The 22,276-nt window shown below is 44.2% G+C and overlaps 1 protein-coding gene across 3 annotated transcripts in view; it reads right to left on the bottom strand.

Moving 5' to 3' along the window:
- CORO2B (coronin 2B) overlaps nucleotides 1-22,276 on the bottom strand; it is a 232,775-nt gene that overhangs the window by 3,779 nt on the left and 206,720 nt on the right. For all 3 annotated transcript variants that reach the window (XM_043986428.1, XM_043986429.1, XM_043986430.1), the window contains 8 exons: nucleotides 22,110-22,259; nucleotides 20,803-20,967; nucleotides 19,231-19,347; nucleotides 16,396-16,500; nucleotides 12,654-12,750; nucleotides 10,035-10,147; nucleotides 7,683-7,773; nucleotides 836-975 (listed from right to left, as the gene is read on the bottom strand). In XM_043986428.1, coding sequence (XP_043842363.1) covers nucleotides 836-975; nucleotides 7,683-7,773; nucleotides 10,035-10,147; nucleotides 12,654-12,750; nucleotides 16,396-16,500; nucleotides 19,231-19,347; nucleotides 20,803-20,967; nucleotides 22,110-22,259 — 978 coding nt within the window. The remainder of the gene's footprint in view (nucleotides 1-835; nucleotides 976-7,682; nucleotides 7,774-10,034; nucleotides 10,148-12,653; nucleotides 12,751-16,395; nucleotides 16,501-19,230; nucleotides 19,348-20,802; nucleotides 20,968-22,109; nucleotides 22,260-22,276) is intronic.

The raw sequence follows: 22,276 nt of genomic DNA, 5'->3' as shown, positions 1-22,276 counted from the left end.
ACTCTTGGGTAAGTGAACTGTTTTTTATGATATCTTTGAACCTTCTTTACAGAACTACAAGGGTTAGAAGGAGAAACCCTTAGGAAGATCTAACAAAGTGTGCCTGTGGTTATGTGAGTGGGGCTTAGGTTCATATAACAATTAATAGTTTATGAAGTCCTTTAATAATAATAAATAGCTCACTTTTATATAGCATTTTAAGTTTTACAAAGCATCCTATGTATCTCTTATTTTATTTTCATAAGCACCCTGTAACAGTAGGTACTATTTTTATCTCCATATTGCAGATGAAAAAACTGAGGCTGAGGGAGGTTAAGTGACTAACCCAGGGTCACTCAGCTAGTAAATATCTGAAGCAAGATTCAATTCCAGTCCTCTATTAAGCCATGATGCCTCTCAAACAAAAGACTCATCTGAAATATCCCCTGCTCCCCCCTCTCATATCCCACCCCCAAGAAAAAAAAACATAACAATGAATTGTCAGTTGCCATCACCACCTAAATACCATGGCAGGTGAAGACAGTGATTTATAACTCCAGTAACAGCAAGCAACAATAATGGCTGGAAACTGAATCCATGACAGGAAACACAATTCTTAACAAAAGTGAATTTAAGGTTTCCGAAGGGGGAAAAACCCTTCTCCCCCCTCCCTTCTCCAGATGGTATTTAAGAGGGTCAGGGCAGCAGTGGAAGCTAACAGCAGTCTGCTTATGGAGTTTGTCACAAAAAGAAAGATGACTGGGAGAGAAGCCGGTTTGAAGGCTGGGAACGCGAAATTGAAATTTAAAGGTCTCCCTCTTTGAGGACCAGGGATGCAATAACTGATGTTGCTTACCTCGTTTTCTGTCCTGGGTGGGACATTTTCTAATAAATCTATTCCGTTGACCACAACACTCTTCTTCTCTTTGATTGGGGCCTTAAACACCACTTTGGGAGATTTCTTATAGCCTTCTTTTAAAGACATCAGCACTGGATCTAGGGGAGGCAAGAGGCTGTCAGTTGGGCTCATGACAGGACCAACTGTGCTGGTGAGCTGTCCTGACAATTCCATGATGTTTTCTTGGGTAATACCTCCTCTTTCCCTTACCTGCTATCTTTTAACTTGTTTTAGTGTGGCAGTGTGGGATAAGCCCTGGAATATGAGTTTGGAAATGAGTGTTCTGGGCCCAGCTCTGTCACTGAAGAGCTACGTGAGGACTAGTTACTGCATTTCCCCTGGACTCGATTTCCTCATCCACAAATAATAATCATATGTGCCTGAAGTATAATCAAACTGGGCCCCTTCTCCCCACTCCTGGAGTGGAGAGCAATGCAAAACACACACACACACACACATACACACACACAGAATGACTGATGAATTCATAAGGATATCCCTTGACATCAAAGGAATTCTAAGAACTCCTGGATAGAGCCTTCTTTAGTTTACTCATAATTAGTATATTCTTAGAGCAGTGTATTTGAAAAGGGCTTTTTTTGGCCACTCGAAAATAAGACATCACTGCCCCTAACTGCTGTTACCACTCAGACTTAGTCCCTAGTTCTGAACAAGCCAGTTTCCTTGAACTACTATGGACACATGACATGTTGCTTCTCAGAGAGTAGACAGATAGCTGAGAAACAACATGGTCAGTGGAGCTGATTAACATGTGTCCTTTTATCCTTTCCGCATGTGCATATCATTGGTGGTTTGTTATGTTATTAATAAAACCTGTAGTTACATTTAAGAGGTAGGAGACTGTGTTTCTGTCTCAGAAGAAAAGAAGGGCATAAGCATTTATATAGTTTCTACTATGTGCCAGTTATTGCGCTCCAATCATATTTTGTTGGGTTTTTTTGTTTGTTTTCAGAGCAATGAGGGTTAAGTGACTTGCCCAGGGTCACACAGCTAGCAAGTGTCGAGTGTCTGAGGCTGGATTTGAACTCAGGTCATCCTGAATCCAGGGCCAATGCTTTATCTACTGCGCCACCTAGCTGCCCCCAATAATATTTTACAAATATTAGCTCATTTGTTCCTCATGACAACCCTGCAAGGTAGGTGCTATCATGATCCTCATTTTACAGTTGAGGAAACAGAGGTGGAAGTGACTTGCCCAAGGTCACACAGCTAAGGAGTACCTGAGGCCAGATTTTAACTCAGATTTTCCCAGCCCCATACATTGTGTCACCAACTGCCTTAAGACTGGTTTCTTGAAACTTAAGATTGGAGCAGGGGCAGCTAGGTGGTACAGTGGATAAAGCACTGGTCCTGGATTCAGGAGGACCTGAGTTAAAATCTGGCCTCAGACACATACTTACCATCTGTGTGACCCTGGACAAGTCACTTAACCCCATTGCCCTGCAAAAAAAAGAAAGGAAGGAAGGAAGGAAGAAAGAAAGAAAGAAAAAGAGAGAAAGAAAGAAAGAAAGAAAGAAAGAAAGAAAGAAAGAAAGAAAGAAAGAAAGAAAGAAAGAAAGAAAGAAAGAAAGAGAAAGAAAGAAAGAAAGAAAAAAAAAAGATTGGAGTAACTCATTTCCCTGTGCCTCCCTTGCAGGATTTTTGTAAGAGTGAAACAAATGTGAAAGCCATGGCAAAATTAAAAGTGCCAAGAAAATAGAAAGTATTCCTTACTCCTTCCATAAACACAACTAAATCCTAAAAGCTGCATGACAGTTAAGACAAGAGTCTCTGCATGAGATTTCAACTGAAAAGAAAAGTGACTGAGTCAGGATCTAAAAAAGATCTTGACAAGTTAGAATGCTGGGCTCAATATAAGAAGATAAAATTTAATAAAGGTAAATGTAAAGTTTTACATTCGGGTTCAAAATATCAACTTCATAAGTAGATGCATGGCTAGAAAGACATTTGCCTAAAAAAGATCTGAGGGTCTTAATAGGCTGCAAATTTATTATGAGTCAATAATCTGCTGCAGAAGACAAGAAAGCGAATGGAATCTTGGCCTACACCAAATAAGGTATAGCTTTCAGAAATAAGGAGAGAATAGCCCTGACATCTTCGGCTATGCTGGTCAGACCACATCCAAAGTATTGTGTTTAGGTCTGTGTCACAGTATTTGTAGGAAGTACATTGATAAGATGGAGAATGTCCAGAGAAAGGCAACCAGAGTGGTCTGTGGAGGCCATTCTTGAGTTTGTGCTATATGAGGTTCAGCTGAAAGAATTGGGGAGGTTCAGCTGGGAGAAGAGAAGCCTTACAGAGGTCATGATCAGTGTCTGAAGGACAGCTCATGCGTGTAAGCATCTTATGCCCAAGAGGGATATGGCCCCAGCAGGAAGACAAAGTTAGGTTTGATGTAAGGTGAAATGTCTTAACAAATTGGAGTTATCCCAAAGAAAAACGCACTGCTTTGGGAGGTGAGGGATTTGCCTTCATTGGAGGTCTTCAAGCAGAGCCTCGATGATCAGTTGTTGGGTACATTGTAGAAGCCATCCTTTATTGGATCTGGGGGTGGGGTAGCCTAGGTGATTTGATTGATGAGGTCTCTTCCAACTCTAAGATTTATAGATTCACTTTGTGATTTTTGTCCTTCTTGGTCTCACTTAAATTAAACCAAGAGGCCCCTGAAGGTGTGGAGTCAGAAGCAGGATGTGGTCCCAGCTCTCCCACCTCCAAATCTGGGACTACTTCCATGATTCCAATAAGCTTCCTCTTGCTTGCACCACCTCCCTCCCCTCCTTTCCTGGAGATCTCAGGACTTAAAAAGTAGTTCTTCCCCACAAACCTGTCAGAGATATCTGTGCCCATCTTTCTATAGCAAGGGAGTTGTAAAGAAGAGATGCCAGCTAGTTGAGGTCCTCCTGTTTGACATAAAGTGACTGAAGGAGAAAGCTTTTTTCCCTCTGGCTGCCTAAGTTTATCCCTAACTGAAACTAGGACAAGCTAGATGACTCCAGAGATCTCTTCTAGTTGCAGGATTCTAAGATTCTGGCCAACCACGTTTTGGTTACTCAGAGTGCTCCAGAAGTCTTAGTGCAGTATTAAGCTACTAAAACTTGAAGCTGCACTGTCTTTGTGTTGGAATCCTTCATGTATGTGTTGCCCAAGGATCTGCCTTTGGTGCCTTTCTCCTCTTTTTATACTCTCTCCCCCAACCTCAAATCTCATGCACTCATTTGATTCCAATGATGCCTTCCCTCGATGCAGATGACACCCACATCTTTCTTCCCCCGACCTTTTCCCAGAGCTCTGCTTCTATATTCCCAGCTGCCTGCTGGGTATTTCTACAGGGATATATTACTAACCCTTAAAATTCGACATGGGCAAAATTGAACTCACTATCCAAAGCCTGTGCCTTCCACTCATTTCTCTTATGCTACTGTAGTAGATAGCACCACCATCCTCCCAATCACTTTGGCTTATAACTTGAGAAGAACCTTACAAATATTATCTCATTTGATCCTCATAACAATGACAGAAGGTGCTATTATAACCCCCATTTTGCAGATGAGGAAACTGAAGCAAATAGAGGTCAAATGACTTGCCCAGGGTCACACAGCTAGTAAGTGTCTGAGGTTGGATTTGAAATCAGGTCTTCCTGGCTCCAGGTCCAGCACTCTCTCCATTGTATCACCTAGATAACTCTTTAACTCTTCTTCCCCACCACTCCCCATATCTAATCAGTTGACCTGTAATCTGTTGCATCTGTGTCTACTTCTGTGCTCCCAAAGTAAACACTCTAGCCCAGGCCCCCACCTTTCACCTAGATGGTTCTCAGAGGCCGCTAACTGGTTTTCCTTTCTCCAGCCTGTTGTCTCTGTGCTACCCTTCACATCACAGCTTGAGAAACCTTCCTAATCTAGTGATCCATTCAAAATCCCCCATGGCCTCTTGACTAAAATACAAACTCATGACCCTCCACAATCTGACTCCAATCCACAGTTCCAACCTTAACACATACCACTCCACACCCCATCCTCCCCTCACATGCTCTACTTTCCAATTGAAGTCAATCACTCTTCATCTATCATTCTCTCTCTCTCTTTTTGGAACAGGGTTTTTGTTGTTGTTGTTGTTGTGTTTTTTGGGGCAGGGCAATGAGGGTTAAGTGACTTGCCCAGGGTCACATAGCTAGTAAGTGCCAAGTGTCTGAGGCTGGATTTGAACTCAGGTCCTCCTGAATCCAGGGCTGGTGCTTTATCCACTGTGCCACCTAGCTGCCCCTTCATCTATCATTCTCAATCAGCCCTCTCCCATCTCCCTGCCTTTGCTCACACTGGACCTCCTGCTTGAAATAGATCCTTTATCCCTCATCCCAATCTAATGAAATTCTTCTATTTAAGATTTAAGTACTACATCTTCCATCACAGCAGCCAGGTGGCACCATGGATAGAGTGCCAAGCCTAGAGTCAGGAAGACTCATCTTCCTGAGTGCAAATTTGGCTTCAGACACTTCCTAGCTGTGTGACCCTGGGCAAGTCACTTAACCCTGTTTGCCTCAGTTCCTCATCTATAAAATGAGCTGGAGAAGGAGATGGCAAATCATTCCAATGTCTTTGCCAAGAAAACCTCAAATGGAGTCATGAAGAATCAGACAAGACTGAAAGGACTGAACAACAACAAAAACAACAAAGTGAATTATCCACCAAACCTTCTCTGCCCACTCCCTTCTCCCTTCATCTCCAGTGCTCTCTCCTTCCTCCAGTGTCTCATAGCACCTTGCATGGCCTTTTCTTTTATGTTATCTTGCTCTGCCTCATTTAATTGTTATTTGTGTCTATATCTATTAGGCTTCAGATTCTTTGAAAGTTGTGTCCATATACCGCATATCTTTGTATCCCTAGACCTAGTACATGTCTTGTGCATGATAGGTGCTTAATAAATGTTTGTTGAATTGAATTTTATAGAATGTGTGGTATTTTCCCCATTGCTTAAGTCACAAAGTGGTTGTATTATACTTTCGAGTCCTGATTTTGTTGACAACCAATGAGCTGGAGGGAAGGTTGCGCAGTAGGAGAGTAGGCAGGACAGGTAGTCAGGTAACATGGGCTCCAATCCAAGTAGGATATCATACATTATGTTTGCACTTTTGTACTCGAGATTGCCTTTGAGGAGTTTTATGTTCTGCTGGGGGTGGGGGCACAATGATTTTACAGAGAAGTCAGTATAAGACAATAAGAGCAAGGTGAGAACATAAGTACCTGTGAAGTATCAGAGAAGCCTTCATGGAAAAGGTGACACTTGACCTGAGTCTTGAAGGAAAATGAGGTTTAGAAAAGGCCTAGAAGCAGTGGGGAGGGCAGTCCATGCATGGGGAATGACCTGAGCAAATGCAGAGGGACATGAGGCCTGAGATGGAGAGTTGGGGAATAGCTAGTTATGCCAGTTGGGCTGGTATGTAGAGTGTGTGAAAGGAAATAATATGGGAAAAATGTGGAAAATTAGGTGGGAATCAGATTGTTGAAGGTCTAAAATGTGAGGCTAATGAGTTTGTATTTTATCCTAGAGACAATGTGGAATGGGGGTATAGATTGCATGTAGAATCAGGGAAAAACTTAGTTCAAATCCTGCCTTAGACATGCATTAGTTGTGTGACCTTGGACAAGGTATCATATGCTTCAGTTTTCTCATCTGTGCAATGACGGCTTTTAGTCTTGATGACCTCTAAGTTCCCTTTTAGCTCTAAGTCTTTAGTCCTATAAAGTGGGGAGCCAAGGAAGTTTCTTGAGCAGGGGAGCAACATGCATAGATCTGTACCTTAGATTTGACAAGTTCAGTGTGATCCAGTCAAAGCTAGGATGGGGTAGCTGGGACTTTGACTCAGGGTGCCATAATTTAGAAGGCACTGACAGAACTTGCCTCATGGTACCCTATAATTTCCTCCTCATACTTCAAGTGAACTCCTTCTCAGCCCACCATGGCCCCACTCTTGTGTCACTTGTCCTGGTTGCAAAAATTGCTAGTTATGACTCTGATGTGAAATAGTTTCAAGAGCACTGAAATAGAAATTGGGAGACCTGAATTCCAATCTGCTCTCAGGGGTCTCAGTTTCCTCTCCTGTAAAATGAGAGGGGTGGGGTAGACTAGATCAGAAGTTCTTCATTGGGCGTCCAAAGATGCCATGGAAAGATTTCAGGTGGTTTGTGGGCTTGGGTGGGGAAAAATTCATCTTACCATTAGAACTTTCTTTGATTATTTAAAAACATTTTTCTGAGATAGGGTTTCACCAGATTGCTGAAGGGGTCTATGACACACTAATAGATTAAGAACCCTTGGGCCAGATGGTCTTCTAAAATCTCTCTGTCTTCTGTAACATTTTATTTTTTTATTCTTTAATTTCCAGTTCTCCCAAAGGGTGAAAGGAAGAAGTTGTGGACTTCTCAAAACAAAATTTTAATTTGCCTTAAGTTGTACCCCATGTGGCCTGTGGGAAGTACACTGGGCAAAGTTATGGTCAGCAACAGAGTGGTTCAGAGGGGTAGGGGGATGCATGGGGTCCCTGAAATGATACAATCTGGGTGCCAGCCTACTCATCCATGGGTAGAATTGGTTCTAGACTTAACTTAGCAGAGCTTACTTGGAGCTGGGAGAACTCCCAGATATAACCCGGTTGCCCTGGAAAAGAGGGCTGAGGAATGAAAGCTCTGGTAGTCCCATTTCTGGTGTTTGAGAAGGAGCGGTGATCCCCAGCAGAGAGATGGTCAGAGCAGAGGTCATCTAAAACCCCAGCCTTTTAGAGTCTTACCTCGATTGATGCCTCCCAGCCATTCATCTGGTGTCAGAGCTGGCTCCGTTCCTGGGGTCATGGGATAAATGTCTTCCTGGTAAGATTCTGACTACAGATGAGAGAGAACAGAAAGGCCAGCAAATGGGGGAGGGGAGGGCAGGCAGGCTGCAGAAGGTTACTTAGGGGAATGCTGCATTCCAGCTGATCAGGAGTCTTCCCTGCCAACCATCCTTCAGAGAGAACTCAGTTCACATCCTGTCTTTTCTATGGAGCCACTCGGATCCCTGAGCTCATCTCTCTCTTATCTTTAGACCTGAAGCACACAGTGCTTGTACTTCTCATTTTTTCCAATCAACAAGCATTAATGAAGCATTTATTCTGTGCTCATCACTGTGCAAGGTGCTGGGAACACAAAGACCAAGAAAAACAATAGTTCCTGCCTTCGAGGTGCTTATAGTTTATTGGAGGAGACACATCATACACTTCTGGGTGTTATTATTTTTAGTTCTATGTGTATAAATATCTTGCCTCTTCAGGTAGACTGTTAGCTCCTAGATGGAAGAGACTGTGGCCCCTCTACCTCTATAACCCCACTGTGCCTACCACGGGGCCTTGAAGACAGTTAGAGCTCAACAGTGTTTGTGAAGGTGATGGTCTTGAAGGGTCCCATCAGCTCTAATGTCCTATAAGCTTGTAATGATTAAAGAGTCTACCTGATGCCAGAGCCAAGCCTTCATCCCACCCCAGCCAAAGCTCTCCCTTGGCCAATTGTCCCCATCTTAAAGAACAAGTCCTGAGCAACCCCTGACTGTTCACTGGGCTAAAAAATAGTGGAGTGGGGGCAGCTAGGTGGCGCAGTGGATAAAGCGCCGGCCCTGGATTCAGGAGGACCTGAGTTCAAATCCAGCCTCAGACAATTGACACTCACTAGCTGTGTGACCCTGGGCAAGTCACTTAACCCCCATTGCCCCGCCAAAAAAAAAAAAAATAGTGGAGTGGAGGAACACAACTCTTAGAGGAATGGGATGGGGAAGTTACTCCTATCTTCCTATGGTGTGTGTGTGATGCCCCTTATATCTTAAATCTGAAAAAGTGAGAAGTTTCCTCACCATCTCCCAAAGACACCATAGTCATTCCTGTCTCTATATTTATACCTGGTATATAGTTTCCACCCTACCCCTTCCATCTCTCTGAATTCCAGTAGCATAGAAGTTCTCTGAGGGCAGGAACTATCTCACTTTTATATTTCTATCTCCAGCACCTAGCACAGTTTCTGTCACATAGTTGGTGCTTAATAAATGCTTATTGAATGAATGACTTCCTGGCCAAAGTGGTATCTTCTTTTCTCCAATTTCCTCTATGCCCTATTGCTTGTGCCTCTCAGTTTTTTGCACTCCATTCAATTCAGCTCCCAATTCTGTTCAATTCGAGAAATATTCCTTAATTGCCTGCTAGGTGCCAATGACACAAAGATGCATCCAACACTCCCTGCCCTCACTTTCCACAAATAGGGCAAGAAAAATTGAGGTAGAAAGCACTGATAACTAAAGGGATAAGGGAAGGCTTCATGGAGGAACATTTAATACTTGAGCTTGAGAAGACAAAGATTCTAAGAGGTAGGGAAAAAGAATAGAGTGTATACAGGAATTGGGCGTTGGGGGAGGGTGGGTGGGTGGGGGTGGGGAGCTACGGATGCATATTTACAGAAGCAGAAGACAGAGTGTTGAGGGTAGCAAATAACTAATATCACAATTTGGCTAGAACATAGCCAAGGGGAATAATAAAGCAGAATACAAAATAAGGCTTCTTATTTCTTGGGTCAGAACCATTATGTGGATTGCCTTAAAAACCAGACTAAGAAATTGGTATTTTATCTTATAGACAATGAGGAGACACTGAAGGGTTTGGGGTTTTTTTTTAGTTCTGCCTCCCTAGCTAGACTCTTAAGTTTCTTGAGGGCAGGGAGCATGGCTTATATTTCTTCTGTATACCCCACAGAGGTAGCAGATATGAGCACATAGTAGGTAGGTACTCAATAAAGACTTGTTGATTTACCAATAAATTCCCATAATGCAGAGGGCTGCAGGATCTTGGGAAAGCCTTTCCCTAAGCCCAGGAGAATTCATATGAACCAGTCAAGCCCCTCCCCACCCACCCCACTTGATTATAAGCCCTTTCAACTCAGAGACTGTGTATTTTCCTTCGTTGGTATCAGCATCATATTTCACAAGGGCTGTTTAACATATTTAACATTTATTTAACATAGTTGCTGTTCAAGTTGTGACCTGTTGGCTGGCAGATGACCACAGTGCCTGAGGTATTGGGAGTGTCTAGGTGGCCTCTCTTCCCCATGACAGAACCTGTACTTACCCTCCGAGGCACGATCATGGAGATGGGCTCAATCAGGCCCTTCAGGGTCACTAGCTTGTAGAACCGGAACACTTCACAAGCTGAGACATCCAGGCCATGCTTGGGCATCACCCCTGTGGAAGGGGAGCATAGGTATTCATGTCCAGTGGAATCCCAAGTGACCACATCTCCCTCCCCACCTCCTGAGGCTGGGGAAAGGGAGAGGTGGAAGGGAAGGGAAGGGAAGAGGGGAACTCTGCTTTAAGTTCTTGAGATGCTGACCCTGGGTCAGCAGAAGTACAGGAAGGAGTATTTAGATGCTTATCAGGCTCAGCTATCACATGATGAGGACCCATTTCTAAGTCAGAAGCTGCCAGAAATGCTACTGATATCCAGCTCTCCAAGACAGGCTGATTGGAGTCATAGAATTTTAGTGCTGAGAGGATCCTTAGAGATTATTTAATCCAAAACCTTAATTCAACAGATGAGGAAACTGAGGCACAGAGAGGCTAATAAACTTACTCCCCCAGTCACACAGCCAGTGAGTGGCAAAGGTATAGTGGCTCTCAACCACAAAGTAAGCCCTTTACTTGATTTGATTTTGATTTACTTGATTTGAGTCAGTACAATGTCTTAATTAAGCCTTCATTTTCTCTTGTGCCCTGCACATAGAAAGCACTTAATGTTTTATGGATGGATGGAAGAATGAATGGATGAACTTCTCCAAAGATCTGCAAACTTGGAGGGCTATCCCTGGGCTCTATAGATGGAAAAAAGAAGTAGAGAAGTAACATTTTAGAGGTTCCTTTAATCTTTTTTTTTGGGGGGGGCGGGGCAATGAGGGTTAAGTGACTTGCCCAGGGTCACACAGCTAGTAAGTGTCAACTGTCTGAGGCGAGATTTGAACTCAGGTCCTCCTGAATACAGGGCTGGTATTTTATCCACTGCATCATCTAGCTGCCCCCTCCCTTTAATCTTAAAACAAGTCCACACACCTTTTCCACTGTTCTCTGATGGTGCAGTGTATATAACATTGGGCCTGGAGTTAGGAAGACCTAAGTTCAAATCCAGCTTCAGATACTAGCTGTGTGACCTTGGGCAAATCACTTAACATCTATCGCTTTTCTCAACTGCAAAATGGAAATCATAATACCACCTGCCTCCCACAGGTGTTTTGAGGATCAAATGACATATCTGAAAAGTGCCTTCTAGCATATATTAGGTTCTATATAAATTCTAGCTAGCTATTGTTGTGTGTGTTTGTGTATATAAGACTGAGGGGGGTGAGTAAGAGAGATGAGGAATACTTATAAAAAGAGAGGAGGGAGAGAGAAAAAAAGAGAAGTAATGGGGATAGAAGAAAGGAGATACACACAAAGAGAAGGCCCTCGATACTGTTCTTGTGTTTAGGACTATCGGATAAAAGTTTTTGGTTTTTTATTCCCTAGCAAGATTCATGAGATTCTAACACTAACCAGTGAAAGGAAAAACAACTCCCAGGGAAGAGTTCACTGGTCCTGTAAATATTTTCTTGATAGGAAAGGCTCCATAGTGAGAACTTAAGTAGAACAATAAAGCAGCCAGATAAGATGGATCATCAGGTGAGCTGGCTTAATGTGCCAATATGTCATTCTCCCCAGAGAGGTGCAGTGAGAAGAGCACCAGATTTGGCATCAGGGGCCCTGGGTTTGAATCTCATCTCTGTGACTTTCATGACCTTGGGCAAGTCAATTCCCCTCTGGATTTCTATTTCCTCCCCCGTAAAATTAGGGAGTAGAACTAAAGGGTCCCTTGCAGTTCTAAATCCTATAACTTAAAATGTATTATTTTGATTAATTTGCTTATGTGAAAGCTTTGGAAGAATTTCCCAATTTCCCCTTCTCCTTGGCACCCTCTTTTCCACCCTACCCCCAAAAAACCCCACCATAAAACTAGAGTCCCCACTGGTTTGCTTTAAGCCTGGTGACCCCCAGGGCTATCTGAGGGCTGAACATTACAAAAATCTACTTCTGTTGGAATCCAAAGCCTTGATGATCCCATGTTGGAATAGCAAAGGTAATGTTGAGGATTCACACTATTTGCCTATGTTTTGCTTGCTTTTACCTATAAAGAAGCAATAGGAAAAGTCAGGGCACGAGAGGCCTCCCATCCTGACCCTGCCAGTAGCTAGTTGTGTGACCTTGGGGCCAGTTGCTTTGCTTTTCTTGTCGGGCCCTCGGTCTCCTCATGTGTAAAATAAGCAGGTTGGCTGAACCCTTTAAGCTCTAACATTTTCATGTTTATGAATACCAAGAAGCATCTTGGCAAATGGAGAGAGACCACACCTGGGGCTGGGAAGGCCTGGGTTTAAGTCCCATCTGTGATCAATGTTAGCTACACGGCCCTAGACAAAAGCATTCTTGGAAGCTCAATAAAAAGGTAAGTCGTGGAAAAGATGCCGGCCGATTGGTAGAGGTAGCTTGTTCACCTGGAAGTCCCCTTTCCCAGTGAAATCACAGGTGCAGCCCCTATCTCTGTGAACGAACAGAGCGATGGGACAGCTGTGTTGTCTAGTGAGGTACCACTGGACCAGTTCCATTTGGGGCTGCTTGTTTTGTGTGACCTTGAGGAGGGGCTGGGATCCGCTCTGAAAGCCCTTACCCAGACCTTTCTGTGGCGCTGGAGAACGAAACTCCATGAGGTAACTCAGATATGGCTTCTCTGGCCCAATCTCATAGTATCTGATGTTCCCGTCCCCCTGCAAGACAAGAACAAGAATGACGAGTGGGGAGGAGGAGGAGGAAGAAGGAGAGCAGGCTCCATGATCTCAGCAGATGGGTTAGAGGAAGGTTTAAAATTCCCATTTCCCCCCAACAGCCTGAAAGATACGGGGATGAAAAGTGGAACAGGGGTAGGGGAGGACTTTAGGTCATTCTAGACCACTGGCTGCAGGGAAGCTGTAGGACAGTGACTTTTGGGGAACCTGATGACGTTTCCTACTTTGCTGATAACTAGAGATGGATTCCCCGTTAGGCCCAGATTTAGGAGAATATATTTAAGTGATTTCTGAGGCACTGGGAAGCTCTAGTGAGCCTGAGCAAAACACTACACCTCCAAGATTGAATCAATTCTTAGGACTGTATCCTTTCAGCTTAAGGCTTTGTTCCCTAATAAAAACTTGTACCCCTATATTCCATCCCTAGGCTTCAGGAGTTGAGAGAGCACTAGACTTGGAATCAGAGCCCTTGAGTTTAAATCTTAGTTCTCCTATTTGCAATCTGTATGATCTTGGGTTAAGTCACTGGGTCCACTCTCTGGGCCCCAGTTTATCTATAAAATGAGAGAGCTGGAATAAATGACTGCTAAGATCTATTTCAATTCTAACTGTATGAGTCTAGGGAAAGAGAAATCCTCAAGCTGTCATTAGTTATTTATACCCCAGTGAGAGTGAGTTTTAAATCCTTTTCTGAGAGCAGGATTTGGCTGAGGAATAGGGAAGGTGAAGATGGTGATGGGGGAAAAGGGGGAAAGGGAGAAGAACAAAGATGTTGGAGACTCTAACAGTTTTCCAAGAGTTTGCCTTGTGCCTCAAAGAAGAAGGGGCATTGGGAAGGCGGAGGATTCTCCCCATTGGCTTTTTTTTTTTTTTTTTTGTGGGGCAATGGGGGTTAAGTGACTTGCCCAGGATCACACAGCTAGTAAGTGTCAAGTGTCTGAGGCTGGATTTGAACCCAGGTACTCCTGAATCCAGGGCCGGCGCTTTAACCACTGCGCCATCTAGCTGCACCGCCCCCCCCCCCCCGCCACCCCCCCTCTTGCCTTTTTATGGGGAAGAACAAGTGATGAAAAGACCTGATTCATAGGTCCTCTAACACTATAAGACCAGGAAAAATCTGCTCAGATGAAGGTACCCCCAAAATGCTAATAACTGATGACCTCCTTTAGGATAAGAGTGTGTGATGAGACAGTGGGGCTCAGGACATCCTGAATATTCCCTGCTCCAAAGTAGCCCAGCCAGGGGATCCCTGTTTCTGATTCTCTGCCTCAGTTATTGCTCAGCCCTGGGAACCTAGAGATCACCCAGGCTGATAACAGGGGTGTGTCCTTCTCCTCAGGCTGAATGGTTTGAACAGGTCTGCATCACTCACTTGGCAATTAACTACACCACCTTGTAATAATTCTATAATTGTTTTTACTTGAATCATGTACTATTTGCCTTTTTATGTGTCATTTCTCCAACTGGATTGGAAGGTCTCTGAGGGCAGGGGTCATGTACTATTCTCCCTCAAAACCTGGCACAGGCTTTTGCACTGAAAGAACTTAAATGAAGTCATGCCCTTCTGACATTTGGATTTCGAGAACATGGGTTCAGGGGCAGCTAGGTGGTGCAGTGGATAGAGCACCGGCCCTGGAGTCAGGAGTACCTGAGTTCAAATCCGACCTCAGACACTTAACACTTACTAGCTGTGTGACCCTGGGCAAGTCACTTAACCCCAATTGTCTCATTAAAAAAAAATAAATAAAATAGAGAACATGGGTTCAAATCCTAAATCCTTCTCCTTTATCTCTCAAGGAGGTAACCCCTTCCCCTTTGGTTTCTTGAAGACAAAGCCCAGGTACAACTAGCAGAGAACCACCAATCAGAATGTTTCCCATTGTGTCCGAGTACCAAGGCCAGGAAGTTACTTTGTCTTGACTGTCTGCCTCCCAACCCACATGATCCAAAATCTCCCTTAATCCTTTGCTAATCACAATGAAGAGAGAGGGCCTCAACCCTCCCTGTCTCACAGTCCTACCATGGGAATGCAGCTGGAAGTAAATTTATGCCTGTGTTCAGCATCTATCTTCTTCCAGGATCTGTTTCTTCCTGGGTTCTAGGAAGTGGTATGATGGTAAATGTTTAACAACTGGATCTCCAGGAAAAAAAAATGCAACACTACATTCTCTAAATTTAATCTGCATTATTATTTTTTTTTCTATCCCTTTCTTAAGTCTTGACTATCAGCAAAAGAAAAAAAATCAGGTCCTGGGTTTTTTGTTTGTTTGTTTTTGTTTTGTTTTGGTCTGTTTGGTTGGTTATTAGAGTTTGCCAATTTCCAAGTAAATGCCCACGCTGAAAATTTAACAATCAGCTTTTTTGAGCTAGTCGCAGCTGGTTGCAGCCCACCCCTGGTTCTAGTCCCTTGGGGGAAGAGAAGGATCCAGGTGAATCTATCTAGAACTCTGAGTGAGCTCAGGACACTTCAAGGTGTAGACAAAGAGCCCTGGTGTTGGGAAAAAAAAGCAGACTCTATCTTGTCCAGTACCTACAACTCAGGTTGGAGGCCACAGTTTAGACAGAAACATTTGGAGATTTTATACATGGGCAGAATGGGGGTTCACCTATGAGGTGTGGCTTGAAGAGCAATGGGAAGGCCCCTTTGCACCTAATTCTCTATCTCCTGTTCACTGGTTTATCATAGCACCTGAAATCCTACTTCCTTTGGGGTAACTTAACTGCCTTCCCCAGGTGAGAATGCTACTGAGGTGTGACTGAGGAGCACCCTAGAGTAGAAATACTTCCCTAAGTCTCTGATGTCTGAATCCTGCTCCTTCTAGAGGATCCCTTTGGGTTAAGCACTGCCCCCTCAGGCAGGTCCTCTTTCAAATACAGCTCCTCTCTCACAAGGAATAATTTAATATGAATGAGTTTGTCAAAGAACAAAGGTAGGGGCCAGAGAGGTTAGAGGTCAATGCTTTAAATTGTGAGAATTGGTATGGCACCCCCTACTGGAGAGATGCTGTAGGGAAGCTCCGCCATGAGGAGAAGGCATGTGATTTGGAAGACATGTGACTTTAGTGTCCAGAAGCTGGCCGGCTGGTGTCCAGGAACTTGTATCTGTAGAGGACCTGTTAGACTTGTCAATCAGAGTTGCCAGCCAATTAGCTTGGGGCTGTGTGCATGGTCGGCCCTGTTTCTGGTTTTGCAGGAGGTTTTGGAGAGAAGCCTAGGAGGAGAGCTCTCCTCTTGTGCCCGGGACTTCATGTGGAGTAGAGCAGAGATGCTGATTTCCTTAGATAGATAGATGAAGGAATCTTGGCCTCTTTCTCTCTGATCACTAGCTCCTAATGCATCTTCATAAATACTTAAAAGTCTAAACTCTTGCTACAGCTTCTAATTTATGGTGACCACTCATTAGATTTTTAGACAGTCTAGCTAGAATTTTAGCCCCTTACAGATGGTGATCTTACAAAATGGAGATGGGTGCCAGTGTGGTAGTTAAAATACTGAAGACAAAATTCACTGCTGAGGGAGAGGGGCTGTACTCATGGGGAGGTGCCTGCTTAGTAGCAGTCTATGCACCTTCAGTCCCCTCCAAAGAATAACTATACCTTACCCATTGTGGCTCTCAAAAGATATTACCTTTCCTGCCAAATACAGCATGTGTGTGTCAGCATCATAGAAGGGAAACAGGAGTCCAGAAAGACCATCAATCTCTTCTTCAATGAGAGGCATAGCTAGGTCCTCCTGTACAAAAGGAGGTAGCATTAGCTGGCGCCCCAGATATCCATGCATCCGTCCATCAATCCAGCTATCCATTTATCCATCTACCCAGCAAACATTTCTACATGCAATATCATATCAATATAAAGCATAATACAATATAGGGGGAATACAGAGTTTAGATAAGGCATATCCCCTGCCTTCAGAGAACTTACATTTCAGGAGACAGAAAAGAGTCAAACAGAGGTAACTAATACAAATATTATATGAAAAGTCCATTAGAAAGGCTCAAAACAAAATGCTCTGGGGCGGGGGCCCATGGGGTTTCCAAGGAGGAAGGTTATTAACTACAGGTCAAGCAAGGAAGAATCAAATGCTGCTTCCCAACTTTCCTGTGCTAAACAACATAGGGTAAAATGTCCTGTAAAAACTACACTTGAGGGGCAGTTAGGTGGTGCAGTGGATAAAGTACCGGCCCTGGATTCAGGAGGACCTGAGTTCAAATCTGATCTCAGACACTTGACACTTACTAGCTGTGTGACCCTGAGCAAGTCACTTAACCCCCATTGCCCTACCCCCCCCCCCAAAAAAAACTATACTTGAATTGACTCTCTTACCTTGCTCATATTATGGAATGTGGCCAACTAGTCCAAGTCCCTCGTGTGGCATATAGGGCAACCAAAGCCCATATGATTTGGGGTGACTTCCCCAGGGTCATGCAGCTAATTAGTGAACAGTATTTAAGGAAGAAGTTCTGAGTCTGGAGTCAAGAGAGACCTGGGCTCCAATGCTACCTTGGAAACTTACTAGCTGTCAAACTCATCTATAAAACAAGGACAAATACTTCTCGGAAGGCTCATGAGGCTCAAGTTGAGATAATGTATGTAGAATACTTTGTACACCTTAAAGTGCTGCAAATATCCCAGTTAATGGCAGAGCAAGCCCTAGAATTCAGGTCTCCTGGCTCCTGGGCTGGCCCTCTTTCCACATCAGATTCCATTGTGTTCTTCTGAGTCACCCTGAACTGCTGAACTACTCTGTCCTCAGCCCCTGTCATCCTTACCATGTCTTCCTGCTTCCTAGGTCTCAGTAGGGCTCAGAGAAATCCATAGCACACTCAAGAGCCTGCCCCACTCACCCCTGAGGACCCAATGATAAAAGGGTGTTTGTAGGTAGCAGTGCTAGTTGCGGGCAGGCAGAAATGTGCAATGTGTCTTCAAGAGCGTGAAAAATACAGCAGTATAGTGACAAATACTTCACCAAGAGAAAGACCTGGGTTCAAGTCCTCTGTCCTTCTAATGAGAGGGTTGGGCTATTTGACCTGTAAGTTCCCTCTGCTCTCAAACATTCTTCTGTATTCATCTCTGACTTCATTGGTATGGGAACTCCTTTCAATAAAAATCAAAAGCTCTCTATGACCCAGTAGATGGTCTTCAAGACGAGTTGTGGCCTCCAAGCTCATCACCCCATGGCCAACATAATGATGAGCTTTTCACTGTGAAATGGAAATAGGAACTTACCTCTGAAAGCAGAGGGTTAGACCAAGATAGCTATCATTTGAAGTTCTTTCCAATCTGATTCCCTAGGTCTACAGGCTGATTTCTTGTAGATGCTTGGTAAATGAGCCAGCATTGCATAGCTCATCATCGCCAACATTTCCTTTAGCCCAAATTTGGTAACCTTTCCCATCTCTCTTGTCCTGTTCCTTGCTCCTCCTACCTCTACTTCCATTTTCTTTTTTCTCCTTTCTCTCCCCCGCCCCCATCCCTTCCCTTCTCCTATGACAGGATCAAAGAATTTAGTACTAGAATTTAGTACTATAGAGATCATCTTGTCCAACTTCCTCATCTGACAAATTGTCCTGCTGAATGAAGGTCACAAAGCAAGTTAGTGGAAGATCCTGGTCTCCTGTATCTCACTCTTTCTTTCCTCTATACCATAGTATCTCCATCCTGAGTGAGTTATCAGGCTTGGAACCAAGGCTTTGGTTGACCCTTACTGACCTTCCAGGAGACGAGGGACAGGGGATGCCAGTTTCCTTAGATCCTTCAAGCCTTCATGAGGTTAATTAGCAGAACAAATTAGAGCTATAGGTAGATGACTATAAACCTTGAAGAGGGAGACTCTTGTTTCTGTGAAGAGGTAAGAGGACTATGGTTTTGGCTAAGCATGGAAGCTCTGCATCAAACAGAAGCGTGCTCATTTCTACCTGCTATCCCCAAGAGAGTTTCTGAGCTAGCCACATCCTATCACCTTGGATTATTCAATCTCCTGTCTCCACTATACAGGTTAGCCAGGGCTGGGTTAGGACCCGGTAAAAAGGTCATGAATAAGAAGGTCTATATTTACATAACAAAATCAAACTACTTTTTTCATTATTTACCATTTCATATTATCCAGACCTCTTTCCTCATTGGGTTACTGCACATAATTTGAGAATTGAATCATTCAGTCATCATTAGCTTTGAGAACTGATCATTCTTCTCTGTTTATTTATATTATGAATATTAGCCTGACATCTTATTCTGGGATAGCCATCTTCTTCAATCTTCCTTGAACTTCTCATACTATGTGGTACCCATTTATGTCACAGAAGTGATAACTGAGGCCCAGTTTATTCCAGACCCTCCAGCACTTCATCAAAAGCTCAAAGGCACCCAGAACCCAGAAGTCCACTGTTCCTTCCCCCTGTCCAGAAAAGGAATGGGGTAGATAGGAGGGAGAAATGCAGCAGCCCAAAAGGTACTCACTGACCTGGTCCCAAAGGGCAATTTGCCTGGTGTTCCACCTGGAAACGCCCGTAGTGAGGAGCCGCTTCATGTTGCCAAGGAATACCACCCGGTTTACTCTGTGGTTCTTACAACTGGCTTCCTGAAGGGGAGGGGAGACAAAGAGAAAGACCAAGTCAGGTAGGCTGAGTTTTCTTCTGAGACTCCCCTACTATGCTAGGACTTAGGAAGGCAGGGGGTGGGTGAAGAGGGAGGTAGTGTCATGATGCAATTAGCCCATAGTGCTCCCCTCCAACCAAGCACCCATGCAAAGTGGGTAGGAGAGATCCTCCCCCTTCCCATCCCATCTCCGTGTTTCCTAAGGACAAGCACTTTGGAGCTGGCAGGGACCTCAGAGGCTGTCTCATCACACCCATTTTACAGATGAGAAAACTGAGGCCTAGAGAGATTAAATGACTTGTCCAGGGTCACAAAGGAAGTTGGTGATAAAGCTAGGCTTCAATCTGACCTGGCACATATAGTAGGTGCTAAATAATTATTGGCTAATTGGTAGACAGAGATGTTGTTTTTTTGGTGAAGCAACTGGGGTTAAATGACTTGCCCAGGGTCACACAGCTAGTAAGTGTCAAGGGTGTGAGGCCGTATTTGAACTCAGGTCCTCCTGAATCCAGGGCCGGTGCTCTATCCACTGCGCCACCTAGCTGCCCCTAGACAGAGCTGTTTTGGTCAAAGAATCCATTATCCCTAGGACCATCCCAGTGATAAGCTTCTATAAGGACAACACAGTTGGCCAGTTGAGGACCTTTCCAAAATGGTAGGACCCACCAAAGGTTTGTATTCCTCTGGCATAGCCTCAGAACACAAGGTCATCTCAATGTCATGATAGTATAACAGATTAGGACTCAGGGATTAAACATATATCCCCCCCCCCTTTTTTTTAAAGAGGTGGGCCAGAAACTGAGTATGTGTGTGTGTGTGTGGGGGGGGAGGGCGGGGAGGCTAAGGAGCATCTGCCCCAGCCCGCATCCCTGGTGATGACCCTGGCCACCCCAGACACTGCTCACAGAACATGAGAAGGCTTTTGTGTCCAGCCCAACCATCTAGTAAGTTCTCCACAGATATTTTCTGATTGAGTGGAAGTCTGCCAAAAATACCGCAGCCTGCGAGAAAGGAAGCTAGCCTCTGAAGGCAGTGTCTATACTAAGCTCCAAGAATTAGGCCAGAGAAATTCTGTAGAGGGTGATGAGGGAGTGAGAGGATGTGTGTGTATATGAAAAAATCTTTACTATACTGATCTACAGACAGCACTATAGGCACACTCATTTTGTTTACATCCAACTAATGTCCTCCCACACCTGGGATTACTGACCACTTAGACATATGCCAACCAGAATGACTTGGAGGAGATGCCCTCACCTAGATCTGCCCCAGCCAGCTTGAGGACAAAAGTGGTAATTCAGTGGAGGGATAGAGGGAAGGGAGTGGGGAAGGAGAGTAGGGAAAGATCAGTTAGTGTTCACCTTTCTCTCCCCTATCCCCCCGCCCCCACACCATCCAAGGTCAGGGAGATTATTTCCTGCTGGGCAGAGCTCAGCACCTGAAGAACTCGGCCAGAACGGGGTTCGATCACCCTCAGCTTCTTGTCCTTGCAGGTGGTGGAAAGCAGACTACCATCTGTGTTGAAGGACATGCAGAGGATCACATCTGTGTGGCAGTCAATCATTTTCACTGGCTCTCCGATATCCAGGTTCCAGATGAGAACCTGTGGGGAGCAACAAGTAAGACAGACAGACAGACAGACATGGGAGTTAGCCCCCTCCCCATCCTGCTGATTATGAGGAAACAAACAGCAACAATAATTGTAATTATAGTAATAATTAAAATCAAAATAATGATATCTTGTGACTCATGTCAAAATACACATTCATTGCTGTTTATACTTTCCAAAGTGCCTTCACATCCATTATTTAATTTAATTCCCAAATCCTCGTGTGAGATAGGCAAGGAAGGTATTATTATCACCATTTTGCAGATGCAGGGATGGAGGCCTCAACAGGTTTAATAGACTAATTAAGGTCAGAAAACAAGTTAGTGATGAAAATGGGAGCAGAAACCAGATCTGATTCTTACTCTACGGCTCTTTCTGTTATATTCCCCGGATCAGAAGTTCTTAACCTCAGGTCCACAGTCCTCCTGGGTCTGTGGATACATTTCAAGGGGGGGGTCCATGAAGTTAGATGGGAAAAAAAAATTCACAACTTTGTTTCAATAGAATTAGCTTCTTTTATAGGCAAGTAACGAAGAAGCACAAAGGCAAAGAAGGAAGGAAAAAAACTAACAAACAAAAAACCCCCTAGGCTGGGCATATGCTGGGTTTCCACTTCTCCCAGGTACTCCAGAGATGATTCTGTTAGATTTGGTTCCATCTAGCAAAATCTAACTGCTCATGGACATCTTTAAGGCAGCAGTCCTAGATCCTAGTCCTGATTCTATCATTAGTTAGCTGTGAGACCTTTAAAAGCCATTACACCGGGGCATTTAGGTGGCGCAGTGGATAGAGCACTGGCCCTGGAGTCAGGAGTACCTGGGTTCAAATCCGGCCTCAGACACTTAACACTTACTAGCTGTGTGACCCTGGGCAAGTCGCTTAACCCCAATTGCCTCACTAAAACAAAAACAAACAACAAAAAAAGTCATTACACCTCTCTGGGACTCAGTTTCCTCAACTAGAAAATGGGGATAAATAACATCTGTCCTGTCTGTTTCACAAGGGAATTGTGAGAATTGCCTGAGAAAATGTATTGACAGGCTTTTAAAGGTTTAATGTAGTACACTGAGATAATAAGAGATTCCCCCCCACTCCTCCTCAGTTTTAAGGTCTATCTCAGCAGGAGCCACATTCACCTTGTAGTCATAGCCAGCACTGAACAGGATGTTGTTGGTGGTCGGATGCCACTCCACAAGCCCCACCCTCCGGCTGTGTCCATAAAGTTCTAGGATTGCCTCGGTCATGTTCCGCTTCAAACCACCCTCAGGGATCTCCCATATTCGTACCTGGAGAGGGATTGATG

The sequence above is a fragment of the Dromiciops gliroides genome, chromosome 2, assembly GCF_019393635.1.
Source record: "Dromiciops gliroides isolate mDroGli1 chromosome 2, mDroGli1.pri, whole genome shotgun sequence".
Lineage (NCBI taxonomy): Eukaryota > Metazoa > Chordata > Mammalia > Microbiotheria > Microbiotheriidae > Dromiciops > Dromiciops gliroides.
This window is presented reverse-complemented; position numbering and strand designations above follow the sequence as displayed.